This window comes from Fundulus heteroclitus, chromosome 13 (assembly GCF_011125445.2).
Source record: "Fundulus heteroclitus isolate FHET01 chromosome 13, MU-UCD_Fhet_4.1, whole genome shotgun sequence".
NCBI lineage: Eukaryota > Metazoa > Chordata > Actinopteri > Cyprinodontiformes > Fundulidae > Fundulus > Fundulus heteroclitus.
The window spans coordinates 39,896,913-39,911,168 of NC_046373.1; the positions used below are offsets into that span (position 1 = coordinate 39,896,913).

At 39.6% G+C, this 14,256-nt stretch overlaps 1 protein-coding gene across 1 annotated transcript; it reads right to left on the bottom strand.

Moving 5' to 3' along the window:
* Positions 1-448: 448 nt before the first annotated feature.
* LOC105920151 (C-type lectin domain family 4 member E) lies at positions 449-10,531 on the bottom strand. The gene is made up of 7 exons (XM_036145758.1): positions 10,466-10,531; positions 2,227-2,334; positions 1,756-1,833; positions 1,500-1,556; positions 1,159-1,310; positions 921-1,072; positions 449-828 (listed from the first exon to the last, which is right to left on the bottom strand). The coding sequence occupies exons 1-7, from the start codon at positions 10,521-10,523 to the stop codon at positions 642-644; spliced, it is 792 nt and encodes a 263-aa protein (XP_036001651.1). The 5' UTR covers positions 10,524-10,531; the 3' UTR covers positions 449-641.
* Positions 10,532-14,256: the final 3,725 nt, after the last annotated feature.

Sequence of the window (14,256 nt, forward strand, 5' to 3'; positions counted from 1 at the left end):
AGCTTTCTTAGTAATACAAATAAATTATCTTTTCATCTTTGTCTCAGGACAAAGAAGGAAGTTACCGTTGAAACATGTCAGGTAAAACATGTTAGATAAAAAACAATGTTTTTCTGTCTAAATACTCTATATTTTGTTTATTGTTGGAAATTATTCATCTTATACATTTACTGTAATATATTTAATTACTTAAAGGAAAGTCTACAAAAATAAAGAGATTAACTATTTTTATCAAGTGTAGTTGAAAATATGTGATGAAATGTTTTAAATTGCAAAGTAATAAATTGGTGCATAGCTGAGGAGCACAATTATGAACAAAGTGTGGTTTATTTCTTTCACTCTAAAACTCTGGAGCTGCTGTGAATTGGGGAGGTTTATGACTGAACCTCATTACCTCCTGAGCTGCATGTTTAATAATTACAATGAAAACAGGAAACTTATAAATGCTGAAAAGTCTTTATTGATTTTATAAACTTCACATGATTCTGGATGATGCAGCAAACAAAAATGATCCAAAGAGCTGTTGAAATCAGGGTAATTTTTGTTAATATGATTGATAAAGAACTTCAAATGTTTTATGTCATTTTTATCAAATGTGTCTGTTTAGAGATCTGAGACAGTTTTTTGAACTGAACTGAACTTCACACACAAAAACACAGCTGAGTTTCTGCTGCTTTCTCACAAACACTCCTCAGATAGTCATTACAATGTCTATCAAACCACAAGAAACGATCAGAGTTTTCTTTCTTCAGCATCCTCACACAGTCCACCTCTGAGCTTTCTCCTCCACCAGCCTGATCAGGCTGGTTGGAACCCCAGAAACTCAAACTAAGAGATGAAGAAACAGAAAGGCAGAGTTGAGTAAAACTAAGTGACTTTAACTCATAAAATGAACCCAAATGTTTTCAGAACAATCAGACCTTTGGTTCAGTGGAGATCCGTCCACCCACAGCCATTTGCCTTCTGTCTCTGAGTCCGTCAGTCCGATCCAGAACGAGTCATCTGCCTGGTTGATTATCTGTTTCAGTTTCTCCTCCAGGAACATCTGAGTAGCAAAAGTTGATGGAGATTCCTGAGAGACGTTTCTGTGCTGAGATGAAGAAACGTGACGACAAGATGAAATCTGTGAGAACATGAACCTGCAGCAGAGTTTCATACCTGCTCCTCTCTGCTGTCTATCTTCACCAGGTCTCCTCCCAGATCTTTGCAGGAACGTCTGCTCTCAGTCCAGGAGGAATTCCTGGTGATGAACTTATAACAGGTTCCTCCATGTAGCTCCCAGCCTGCTCCACACTTCAGACACGTCTCATCTTTAAACAGATCAGAACAAAAACTTCCAGAAGAAGAAATCTCTGTAGATGTTTGTGTGATTTGGAGGCAGCAGGAGGCGTCTTCTGTCCTGTAGTAACGATCTGACTTCTAGTTTCTGTCAGTCCATCAACTTTTCTTTAACGTCATTAGAGGACAGAATTGGGACAAAGATCTAATCCTGAACTTACTCTTTACTTCAGGGGGTGGTGGACATGTTGCAAGGAGTGGTTTTTTGGAAGCAGTTGCTGGTGGTAGACATGGTCCAGATTAGTTTAAAGATGAGTTAAAAATGTAAAAGCACGTTCAATGTAAAATTAATTTCCTATAGTGTCTCAACATAGAACAAACATATTGTTTTATCTGTGTTTTCTTCTGAATTAAAGAAAAATAAATTACTGGTGATAAGATAAAATTAAGGACTCTTTAAAATCCTCATGGTCTCACCTGAGAGATTTCTCCTCAGATCCTCATTCTCCTTTGTAAGGCTCAGGATAACTTTGTTGTTCATTAAATAAAAGACAGCTGGCAAAGATTAAAAAAAAAGTTAATTTGCAAATTTCACCTATAATTTAATTAAGTAAGTTTTCTTGTGGCTTATCACTCCTTTATTGTTATTTCAGTGGTTAGCTAAGGTCTACTGAATTCAAATGATCTTGCAGCAGGTATAGCTTGGCGAAATAAAAGATTGGCATAAAAAAATTATAATAACCCAACACATGAAAGCAAATAAATGACAGGTAAAATTGTTATTATAATATGAATCACATTTAAAAGCAAATAATTTAGTAGTAAAAGTTTTAGAACGTAAACCCATCACTTGGCAATAATTCGATGCAAAAAGATATTTACTTAATCTAAATAATTTATTTATATTCGCTTCATATTTTTTAAAGGTTAAAAAACTCTAAAACTCACTGACACCCAGAGCAAACACAGCGGCTGCTAAGAGACTGATGAGGACCACCAGGACCAGTTGGTCTGGAGACAACTTGGACCTCTTGTTCCATCTGGTTTGTTGAACATCTGTCCAACAGTGAGCACAGAAGGAGAGGAATCAGAACCAGAATCAGCCTCATTGGCCGGATTTATGACACAAACAAAGAATTTAGCTTCAGCTCCACTTTCTGCTCACAAGAGACATTTTAAGCACAGCTATGCAAAAAAAAAAAAAAAAAGTAATTTTTTTGTACATTTACAGTCATATTCAATAAATTACAATATTATTGAAAAGTTCATATATTTCATTAACTCAATTCAAGGGAAACAAACTGTTATAAGAATTATTATTCTGAAGTCACTATGGCCTCACACCACTCGGACAGAGGAGGCCTGGAGACCTGATGTCTGTGTATAAGATCCACTGTTTTCTGATTGCAAGGCCAAATGCTGCAGCTGCTGAGGGATACTGATTGTTTACGATAGACTGTCTTTGTTTTGTCTCATGGGAAGGCCACGGTGCAGTATTAGGGGAAGCCCGAAAAGCGAGGCAGACAGAGACAGGGCAGACAGAGACTGCAGCGGAACCGTGGGGTGCGATTACTTTCCAACTATGTGAATATCTGCTCTGTTTCTCAATAAAAGTGCTGGAACGTTATACCACCGTCTCGTCATTTAGTAAAGATGGGAGCTCAGTTACTATTGCTTAGAATTCCACCCAAAACTCCCACAACAATTTGGCGTAAACGAACAAGATCTCCGACCGACGAGCGGGGGAGTCCGGGGACAGGAGCTGCTTTGGCCGGCCCGGAGAGGTTATCCGGCCTCTGGTACCCCGAATGGATTTTCAAGGGATGCGGAGGAGCTCCTGGTCTCGGAGCGTCTCTGGGCGTCGGCGCGAAGATCCGAACCTTTCTTTCATGAGACGGTAAGGGGATTATTTTCCAGCTCTTTTAAAAACAAACGCAATTGGTCAAAAAATGCTTGCAAGCTTTTAAATTTTAAACCCCATTTTAAAGTATACCTCAAGAAATTTTAAAATTAAAAACTGTAAACCTAAAAGGTAGTAAAAGTAAAAGCCGGTAGAAATAATGAATTATATTTAATCCTTAAGGCAAATAAAACAGGGTTCGCAAGACCGAACGGTGACTAAGGTTTAAACATTAAACTAAAATTCAAAATTTAATTAGAATACGTTTTCAGCTGAAATACGGACTTTCCCACAAGGGGGGAGGAGGGGCAGAGTGATTTTCACCTGGAGAACAGGTGACCGGCTGAGCAGTTTGCAGCTGGTCCATTAAAGTCCTCTTGTCTTGGGTTTGTGCAAGAGGCTGTCCACTTCTGTTGTGGATGAAAGCGGCAGGGATGCTTAAGTCCTTGACTGTTGCGAAGACGTTTGCAGCTTTGATAAGTGGGGACCCCGACCATTATACCAAAAAGGCGACCATCGGATGTGAGGCCTTTCATTTAGTTGGTCGATCGTGCTAAAGACGAGTAGAAAATAATAATAAAAAACAAAAAAAGGATAAAATAAATAAAAACAAACAAAAAAAAAGTCTGGATGCAGAAGAGTCCGTGTAATGGGTCAAAGGCAGAGTTTTTCAGGGTCAAGCCTTGCCCCAGGGTGAGACGTTCGATTTCATGCTGAAAACGTAGGGGCCCAGACGCATGACATGCATAAATGATTTGAAATGATTTGATTAAACATGCAGATTTCTCACATAGGGGTTATTATTATTACTATTATTTTATTTTATTGCAGTACTGCTACTAAATAATAAAAATAAAATTAAGAGAAAAAAGAAAAGCGAAAATTGAATAAAATGGATAAAAACAAGGAAACGGAAATGAAACTAAAAAGGCGTTGCACCGGGGAAGCGTTTACGTGGGGACCGATTAGGCACTTCCGTTGTGGATAAAATTGGTCTAAACTGCTAATAGCGACGTATAACTTTCAAAAATGGGTAAGCGTCCAGGTGTCTGCGAGACACAGAGTTGTATCCTTGCGGGACTGAAGCGTAAAACCGCGTGTGGACGAAGCATCGGGGGGTCGTAACCAGCGCACGCTCAGTCTCCACCTTTTAAACTAAGCGGGAACTTAACGCGTTGAAAACATCTTTCGGCGTTGACGTTTAAAAATTATGAAAAACATAGAACTATTTAAGATGGTGAAAAAGCAGGCCTGCACGTGTTTGTCTGTCTGAATGTCATCGTTTGTATGTAACTGTACGTGTGTATGTATCTATGTAACTAAACGTTCGTCTGTGTGAATTAATTCGGGGTAAAAGTAATGTTCATGGTTTCAGAATGTTCATTTGTTTTGGGAGAACTGCAGCTCCGTAATTCAAATGACATTTTAAGCATGGACTATGTTAACAATAGAGGTACAGTAAAAGAGAGATTTAAATAACAAAGTTTGTTTTTTAACATTAAATATCAGGACCAAATTAAATTGATACACGGAGAGATTAACATGGCTTGAACGGAAATATTTCAGCTTTGTTAGAAATTGGAAATAAGCGTTACATAAGCTTGTTAAGTTTACTGTTTTACAAATTTAGGCTGAGATCCTATCACTTGATTTTTAGCCCTAAAGTAATTTAAAATTACTGAGATCTCATTACTTATAATAATAATGATTCATCACAAACCAGTCCAGTTGAAAGAAGTTTAGATATACAAGATTTTTGATTTAAATAGATGAGAAAAACTGTGCTTTGAACAAACCTGTATGGAACTAAATATGAATTGCTTTTCTAAGGGTTTTCAATTCATTTATTTTATTTATTTTTTACTTGGAATTTGAATGCAACTAATGAGAAATTTTTGAAAAGCGTCAAAATATCAGAAGGCCACGTTACACGCGTCATCAGTTACAAAATCATCTGATGTTATTAGTTATGCTGAACTGAGGTGAACCTCAGACGGACAGTATAACCTGAGAAGGACAATAGATATGATAAACAAATCTGACCATGATTTAAACATCTGAATGTTTATGGCGAGGCTGGGTCTGTGTGTTCTGGCCTGGGGCACGAAAACTATGTCAGAGGGGAAAAAATAAATAAAGCCAGCTTCTGTAGGGGTTAAATTCTAATTCTAATATTGGTTTGTTTTGGGTAGCCTTCTCAATGTGCTGAATTATGGGGAAAACTCTTATCATTTATAGAAAAACACTAAAAGCTCAAAAACTAAAAGGGAAAAATCATTGTTTTAAATTTTCACTCTTGACCAATTAAGATTGAAAAGGTATATATGAATAAAAGTATTACTAACAGCAAATACACATGGTCAAAGGACCAGAAGGATATCAAAAAGGTTTGTAATAAGTCAAAAACCTATGTCATATTGGAAAAGACATAATTGTGCTCCTTGGAAAACAATTTTGTTTTAGTTTTTTTTGGTTCATTTCTTTCATTTTTTTGTTTTCTTTCTTTTGGAGGTGTTTTGAACAGAGTTTCAAAGGAAAGGTAAAGAATAGAAACCTTCCCAGGATCAGAGAAAAAAAGGGAAAAACATCACGTTAAAGGGACACTAAGGGGACCAGGGTTTTAACTGCATGCTATTAACACTCTTGTTTTCCTCTGAGTTATTGCTTTCAGATTAAAGTAGACGCCACTTTTCTGCCAATAGAAGACTCTGAAAAGGCAGTGCGGTAAGGAGTTATAATCAGATTTGGCCTTGCAATCAGAAAACAGTGGATCTTATACACAGACATCAGGTCTCCAGGCCTCCTCTGTCCGAGTGGTGTGAGGCCATAGTGACTTCAGAATAATAATTCTTATAACATTCCTCTCTTTTTAACTAATAATTGAATTGCAGAATTCTGAGAGCTAAATAATTGTGCACAGAAATATCTTGAATGTGAAAGTGCTTGAAGAATGTTTTAATAAATGACACATGAAAGGGGTTTTGATAAGAACACTAATTACACCTTGTTTCTGTTCTCTAGTGGGAACAAGGACTCGTGTCTGCAGACCATCTTCACAAAGTGTTTTATTAGAGAGAAATGCAAAATAAAATGCTCAGTGCCCATCCAGAACTGAACACTTATTACCATCCAGCTCAATCGTCCAGCCTGCGAGGAGGAACCAAGAAGAGGACTGGGGATGAAGAAGCCAGAGAACTCTGATTACTTATTCTTCAACGGGAGGAGTTGCCTGAAGAGACACTAAGCGCGATTAGATTAATTTCTGCCTTGTGCCTGAATGGCCTGAAGGCTTCCTTAACTTTGCGTTCTTGACGTTTAGAACTCTTCTCATATTCTGTTGCTGTTTGTTTAACTGCTCTGTTCCACTGACTCACATGTTTGATTTTTTTGTGTGATGACATCTACACTTTAATGTTACATCATGTTGATAAATATGGGTTTTATGGTAAAAAATGGAAACTGTTTGCTTCAGACACACAAGGATCTATGGTTTATGCACCTTTTGATTTGATATAGGAAGAACCAGGATCGGATTGGCTCTAAAGATCCTTTAATATTAGCTGGTAATGATAACACTTAGATTCAATACAGGGTTTTCAGGCTCAGATTGGCCGAGAGCAGATTTCCCTGGGAGGGGGGCTTGCCAGTTTTTACTGCCCCCTAGGGGTAGCTTTTTCTGGCGTTTCCCCTGCCCGCACTGAACCTCTCCTGCCTTTGCTCCTGGTGTTGTAAGTTTGGAGTGGTGGATTATTGTCCATCGTAGGGGTGAGTGGAGAAAGGAGTAGGAGGGTATTCAGGGTGGGGAAGAGTAGACGGATTCGACCTTGGTTACTGAACAGGGTTTAGCTTACCATAGTCTAATGTAATTTTAAAATAATGTGCGCATAGGTACCTAAAACAGGCCTTACCTAATTAGATGAATCCTAAATTGTGGACAAAAGCTAAATCTTTGATCTTGTGTGTTAAAGCTCTATGAAGCATTCATGTTGATCTGTACTAAAAGTTCCAGCACTGCCCGGTTCCAACACGGGAACCCTTTGGGTCCCACTTTACAAGTTTACAGAAATGGTTCCTCTGTGTTTTGTGATGGGTCATCTTGTTTTGTCTTGATGCTGACGACGCCATCATCAAAAAAAAAAAAAAAAAAAAGAGAGGAATGTTATAAGAATTATTATTCTGAAGTCACTATGGCCTCACACCACTCGGACAGAGGAGGCCTGGAGACCTGATGTCTGTGTATAAGATCCACTGTTTTCTGATTGCAAGGCCAAATGCTGCAGCTGCTGAGGGATACTGATTGTTTACGATAGACTGTCTTTGTTTTGTCTCATGGGAAGGCCACGGTGCAGTATTAGGGGAAGCCCGAAAAGCGAGGCAGACAGAGACAGGGCAGACAGAGACTGCAGCGGAACCGTGGGGTGCGATTACTTTCCAACTATGTGAATATCTGCTCTGTTTCTCAATAAAAGTGCTGGAACGTTATACCACCGTCTCGTCATTTAGTAAAGATGGGAGCTCAGTTACTATTGCTTAGAATTCCACCCAAAACTCCCACAACACAAACACATATAGATTGATACAGACTGATAATATTTTAAAGCCTTTATTCAGTTAATTGTGTTTTATTCACTTCCAGCTAATAGAAACACAGCATTTAAAATTGGAATATTGCACCAGACCAATAAGAAAGCAAGATATTACATGCCGAAAGAAGAGCCCAAAGAAAAGTATGTTTAATACCAGCTTAAAGATTTTTTTTAAGCTTCTTAGAAATTCATATTCTAATTTATTGAACATGACTGTATATATAAAACAAAAGAGGAGAATATGAATTGGTGCAAAGACCAGCTGTTCAGTGTCCATCAGCGAGACTGTCTGGGGGGTGAAACTGTCTCTGTGGCTGCTGGTTTTTGTAAATAGCGCTCTGTAGCGTCGCCCTGAAGGTGAAAGTCTAAGGAACTGGTGTCCAGGATGTGTGGGGTCTGCAGAGTCTTTTCCTGCCACTAGACCTGTACAAGTCCTGGATGGAGGAAAGGTCAGCCCTGATGATCTTCTCTGAGGACCTGATCGTTAGCTGTAATAATCTGCCCTGTCAGCATTATTAAGTGTTCTTAACGATATCTTGTTGACATGTGGTTCTGGTACTAATACGGTGTTGGTTCTGCTTGACCCAACTGCTGCCTTTGACACTGTTGACCACAATATCTTAATAACATGTCTAAATCATTTAGGGCCTGGTTACCTCAGCATTAAGCCTCTTCCTTGTTTCTACAAAGCTTCCTCAGATGTGAAGTGAACCATGATTTATTGTTGTATGTAAAAGGTCTTGGTCTGCACACCATGTCCTCAATTGACAGTTTCACCGAGCTCGTTCAGGTCAGTGGATGGCAGTTCAAAAACACTCTAATCTGAAACCAGGCATGGAACATTTGCTTTGACTCATCAGTCCACTTCCTTATAGTCCTAACTGCAGACAGTTTTTTACAGTTTTTGCCTGTAAGTTGTAACGAGATGAAACAGACAGTGATCAGGGTCCGAACGCTGCCCAGGGGAAAGTACAGTATGGATCTTTTTAAAGTTTTGTAACAGTAATCCAGTGTGTTGATCTCTTGTGGGGCTCTTAATATAGTGTTTGTGTTTTGGAAATTCATTGTAAAGGTATTTTAAAATCCTCAAGAGCAATGATGAGAGAGTCTTGGTGTTTTTCTCAACATCTGTTATCAGCACAGCAAGTCATTTTTGAGCTTTTGGTGGGATGTAAACACCGGCCAGAACAAATGAGGAATATTTTCATGGTGAATAAAAGAGGTAAGAAATTACTCCGGTTGAGGAAATCAGTATATGAGCCTTGGTTTTTATAAAAGCAGATTCCACCTCCTCTGTTTTTCCCAAGAGCTCTGCACCGCGGTCGGCTCGAAACAGCCGGAAGCAAAGTGTCTGTAGAGTGCGGTCTGAGTCTGGGTTGTGCTCACCAAGCCAGGTGCTGGTAAATCAATGAGCAGCAGGTCTGTAGAAGCCTAAGTTTCTTAAGATGTTTTTGTTGAGTGTTTTGATCTTGTTTTAGTATATTAAATTAATTGAGGATGTGTATTTTTTTCATAAGCAGACATGCTGAGGATTTAACTTTTAGACGATAACTTTTAGGCGATATCATCTAATGGAATAATCCCATTATCATGAGGAGAAGAAGGTGGTTATTTATTTAAAAAAATAATTCACTGGGCAATAGCTTCGGATGGTGAAAAATAATTTATTAGCATAGCTAAAATCAGAACTCTCTATTCAGCATTAGCACTGCAGCACAGACAGCTGCTACAGAAAGCTTGAAGAGTAGGTAAAAATTAGGCAAAGATTGTGTATGATCCAAGCATTTATGAATGCAACAAGCATTTATGCACATATTGTTGTGGTGTATTTATTGTTTTAGGTATTGGTTTTGCTGGTTACTCTCAAGTGCTGGTGACTAATGGCCATCCTGTCAGTCCAACAGTGTCAGTTTCTGGAAATCATCAGGTCTGTGAACTGCTAATAATTATCATAGAACATTGCTGGTGCAAGCTCTTACCCTACAAACCCATTTAAATAAAAATGACCATAAGAAACCTAGTAGGAAATAAAAAAAAGGAATACTGGTTCTTTTTCAATTAAGTAAAATGGCATGGAGATTTCTCTGAAAACTTGTGAGAATATTTACTCTGCTTCCTGAAAACTAAAGTGTGAAGCACTGATAGTCTGTGTATGACCTTAAACCCAAAGAAACATTTACATGCAAATAAAAAATAGGGAATTAAACAATGAACATATTTCCTTGTAAAAATAGGGAATTAAACAACAAAAATATTTCCGTGTAAAAATAGGGAATTAAACCACAAAATACACATACAACATATAAGCACTTCTGCTAAATTTCTTCCTCCTTTTTAGCATTTTTTTGTTTTTAAACTGTTTCTGCCTGGAATCTGATGTGACTTTTTCTTCTGCTATGCAGGTCAATCAAACCAAGTAGCAATTGTGATTAATCATGTGGGATCAGTCGCAACAATAAATGGTAAAAGCACATAGGACTACTTTACACACAAACTAGATTTAGAAATATTTAGTAATTATTTGTTAAACCTTGCCGTTCTATTTTTTAAAACTTGACTCCAGTGTAAATGGTTTTCAGCTGATGAAGCATTAGCTGCACAAAAGAACCCTAAAATTAGCAACTGAATTGGAGTCAAGAGAAAAGATATTATTTAGGAAATTTTGCACATCAATTAAACAAAGGATCATAAATGAGCTCACCTTGGGACTCAGATATTGCAGATGTTCCGTTAGTAGAAGTCGCATCCGCTTCAGACATGTTCCTGTTGTGAGTGTGACAGAGAACCGAAGTTCAGCAAAAACTGGGAGGTTTTAAATGTTGTCTGTAGAAAGGGAGGGGACACAGACACCTGGGCAAAAACTGAGAGTGCCAAAATATTTTGCAGCCTCAGATAAAAAATAAATGATATTTCCCTCAGGCTTAAGAATACAATTTATTAGTTTAGACCAGGGGTCACCAACCTTTTTGAAACTGAGAGCTACTTCTTTGGTGTTGTGTTGTACGAAGGGCTACCACCTTTAAACAGGAGGAGTAAGAGTTCACCTTCACTTTTGTTAAATAAACACAATTTTCATGCTTTGTTATAGATATTGTAATTTTTCAATCTATATAAATGCACGTGTGAATAAACAGGAAGAGTAACAGAATAGAATAACCTGTACAAGGCACCACATGTGGTCCTTGGAGGCTACTTGGTGCCCCATGTTGTTGACCCCTGGTTTAGACCTTCACTCGAAATAATTTAATACTGTTTTACCTATTAAAAATGACATGATGGTGAACAAAAACCTTTGATTAGTTTGCACAATGCTGCGATCTTAAAGCTGTCAGCAATTTTTCTGGAAGTTTCCCTAAGTCCCTTTTTGAATAACTGCGCATAAGCAAGACCGTCTTACCTTGCTCCTCCGCTCTTTAGGGGGTTCGTGTGAAAAAAATCTCCCAAATCCACTCTGGTCTTATTTCTTTCTACTGAGGCCTTCCTCCTCTTCTTCTCGTAAACATGAATGCAGATGGTTCTCGTGACTCTCAGCCATGTTCTAAGTATACGGTGAGAGCAGCGGAGCTAAAATGAACACCTAATACCAAAGCTAACCACTAAGCTAACCGGATACATAAACACTAGAAGTCCGCAGCCAGCAAGCAGCAGAGACTAGGAAGGAACGAGTACGGACACCGGCGTTACGTGACCGCGTCAGAATGATGGACATGTGGGACAACCAGTAAATGAGGTGATGCCCCCGGAGCTTGAGGGACAGAGGAGAGTGAGAGCAGGAACAAAGCTCTAAACAATCGTTGCCCTTCGGACCAAACGAGATTGGTTACGGTGTTTACAGACCTGCAGCTCCACAGAGAACGATTTTTTACCCTCCTTTTTGTAAATGCATAATATTTTACCTACTTTCAGGGTGGAATGATGATTTTACCCAGAATAACAAAAAGTGTTTCTGAATAGGATTACCAACTATAGCTTTAACCTGGACCAAATGACATTACAAGACATCAGAGTAAATGGTAAAGTGTTTTTTATGTGCACCAAGAAATATGGGTGGTGTTTTATTAAACTTTCCAACTGGTTGAAAATTTGCAGCTTTTTATTTCAGAAATCTTACAGTTTAAAGTCCTCAAGAGATTTTACTCAAGAGATTATTACTGTTCAATTTAAGTCACAAAACATGGTGTAACGATGCGGCTTTTTGCAGAGGAGATGCAGGAGGCAGAGTATGGAGGAAGCAGCACGTGTTTATTTGACTATTTAAAGCACAGCTTCAAGGACAAGCATGCCAAGTCTTCCTGTCCCTAACGACAATGGTCTCAGTTGTCGTTAGGGACTGAGACCGTTAATAATAAGACTTTTATTTACTCACAGGTGAGTTTACTGAATTTCATCATTCATCTATTTATACAATATACACTTATATATACAATTTGCCAATTATTATTGATACCTAAATGATGCTGCCTCAAAGGGGCCACAAGATGTTCTACCATGGAGAGGATGGGAAGAGAAAAGGTGCAGCAGTTACCCTGAAGGGGGAGATAAAGAGTTTCAGCGAGGGGGATGAGTCTGAAGCTAGGAACTGAATGTGTGACGTTCAAACGTTGTTAGTGGTGATGCTCCACAGGTGGGATGTGAGTCTGTGGAGGAGAAATTCTGCAGCAGGGTTAGATGAAGTGATGCAGAATATCCACAGAGGTGCTGATTTCAGTGAACACATTGTAGCCGGGAGCAGAGGTGATGAGGAAGTGATGGGTAGGTTTGGTTTCCAGAACAGGATTGATGAAGGACAGATGGAGGTAGACTTTCCACAGAGAATGGAAATGGCTGCGGTGAATACTTTCTTCCAGAAGAGGCAAGAACACAGGGGGACTTGCAAGAGCGGAGGTGAGAGCACATAGGTGGATTACACCTAGACGATGTAACCTGAAGGAACACACAGACTGCGAGGTAGTGCTTGGTGAGAGTGTTACGCGACGGCACAGGATGGTGTTGTGCAGAATGACTCTGATGATGGTGAGGAAGATGAAGAAGACAAAGGCAGAGCAGAGGACAAAGTGGTGAAAGCTGAGAAAGTAAGAAAATTTACCCAACTACTTTTCATTTCATCATATTTCCATTTGCTAACCTTGCTTGCTTTAGGTGTGCATTTGGAGATCCTGCCTTGCTGCAACCTTGATATTTTTTTAAAATAAAATAATTTCCTTAGTTACCGCTAACTGAACCTTAATATGTCACTGCCACAAAACACAGGCTTAGACATTTTTAGAACATATAAATGTTCTTCTCAAATAGAAAGGTTTTGCATGAAGTTTTGTTAATTATTATGATTTCCCATCTTAATCACAAAGTCTTAATACATTCTATTATCACTTAGTATTTATAGAAGTACTTAAAGTTATATTAATCACACAAATATTTCCATAAATGCAGGTTTTCATTTCTCCACCAGATTTTCTCTCTAGTACTGGCTACGCCCTCTAGTGGGCAAGTATTGATTTAGTCAGATATAAATTTCTAACCTGACAACAGCCAGATGCATGTATCGCTCCGCCTAGCTCCACTCACATACATCTGGGACACGGCCATAGGGATTGCCTTTACTGAAGGCTGGGCCTTATCAAAACTCCTTGCATATGATTGGATAAACCACTTGTCTGTCATCTTTATCGACGTGCTATTTCAACCACTCACACCGAAGCTAACCTGTGACGCTGATGAGACCGACGCAGGAAAAAAAAACCTTTGTATTTTATTTTATTTTTTTTATGTGTTTGCGGCTCTAGTGCAGGGTTTCCCGCAGCGCTATCTTGGCGAGGCGGCCGCGGAAAACGTGTCGTCCCTCTCCCCCCCGCTCCGCGAGCCGGTCCGCGGAAAACGTGTCGTCCACCCTGCCCCCCCCCCCCCCCCCCCCCCCGCTCCGCGAGTCAGTCCGCCTCGCATAAGCAAATTCCTGCGGGAAACACTGTAGTGGCACACCTTTTATTGACAGTAAGCTGACAGGAAGAGGGGGAAGACAGGGGGCAAAGCGCCGCGGGTCGGAGTCGATCCCGGGCCGACCGCGTTGAGGACTAAAGGTCTCCTTATATGGTTCGCGCTAACCGCTAACCGCTCCGGGGACGCGTCCGCGTTGCGCGTCCGCGTACGCGCCCCGGAAAACAAAACTTGCCAAATCCGGTCGGGAGAAGGGCGAAAACATGGTTTCCACCAACAAAAGCCTTAAGAGCCGTTCTCTGATGTTCTTTTAATGAAACAATATCAGATAGATTGGACAACACGGAAGAAATAGCAGCATCAATGCTAACGCTTGCTTCCTCGATGCGAGCCGCCATTGTTGTTGGAATCTCACGGTGGCGTCTCCACTACGTCACATCCATGAAACACCCGCCCTGCGTCCTGATTGGCCAGACCAAAAATTTGGTTGGGGAAATCACTTTCAATCAGCCGTGTCCCAGATGTATGTGAGTGGAGCTAGGCGGAGCGATACATGCAGCT

Coding starts and splice junctions, on each gene's coding strand:
- LOC105920151 (XM_036145758.1), bottom strand. CDS start 10,523: ATGTCTGAAGCGGATGCGACTTCTACTAACGGAACATCTGCAATATCT. Junction 1,834..2,226: donor TGTGTTTGCTCTGGGTGTCA/GTGAGTTTTAGA, acceptor AATCTTTGCCAG/CTGTCTTTTATTTAATGAAC. Junction 829..920: donor GGATCTCCACTGAACCAAAG/GTCTGATTGTTC, acceptor TTCATCTCTTAG/TTTGAGTTTCTGGGGTTCCA.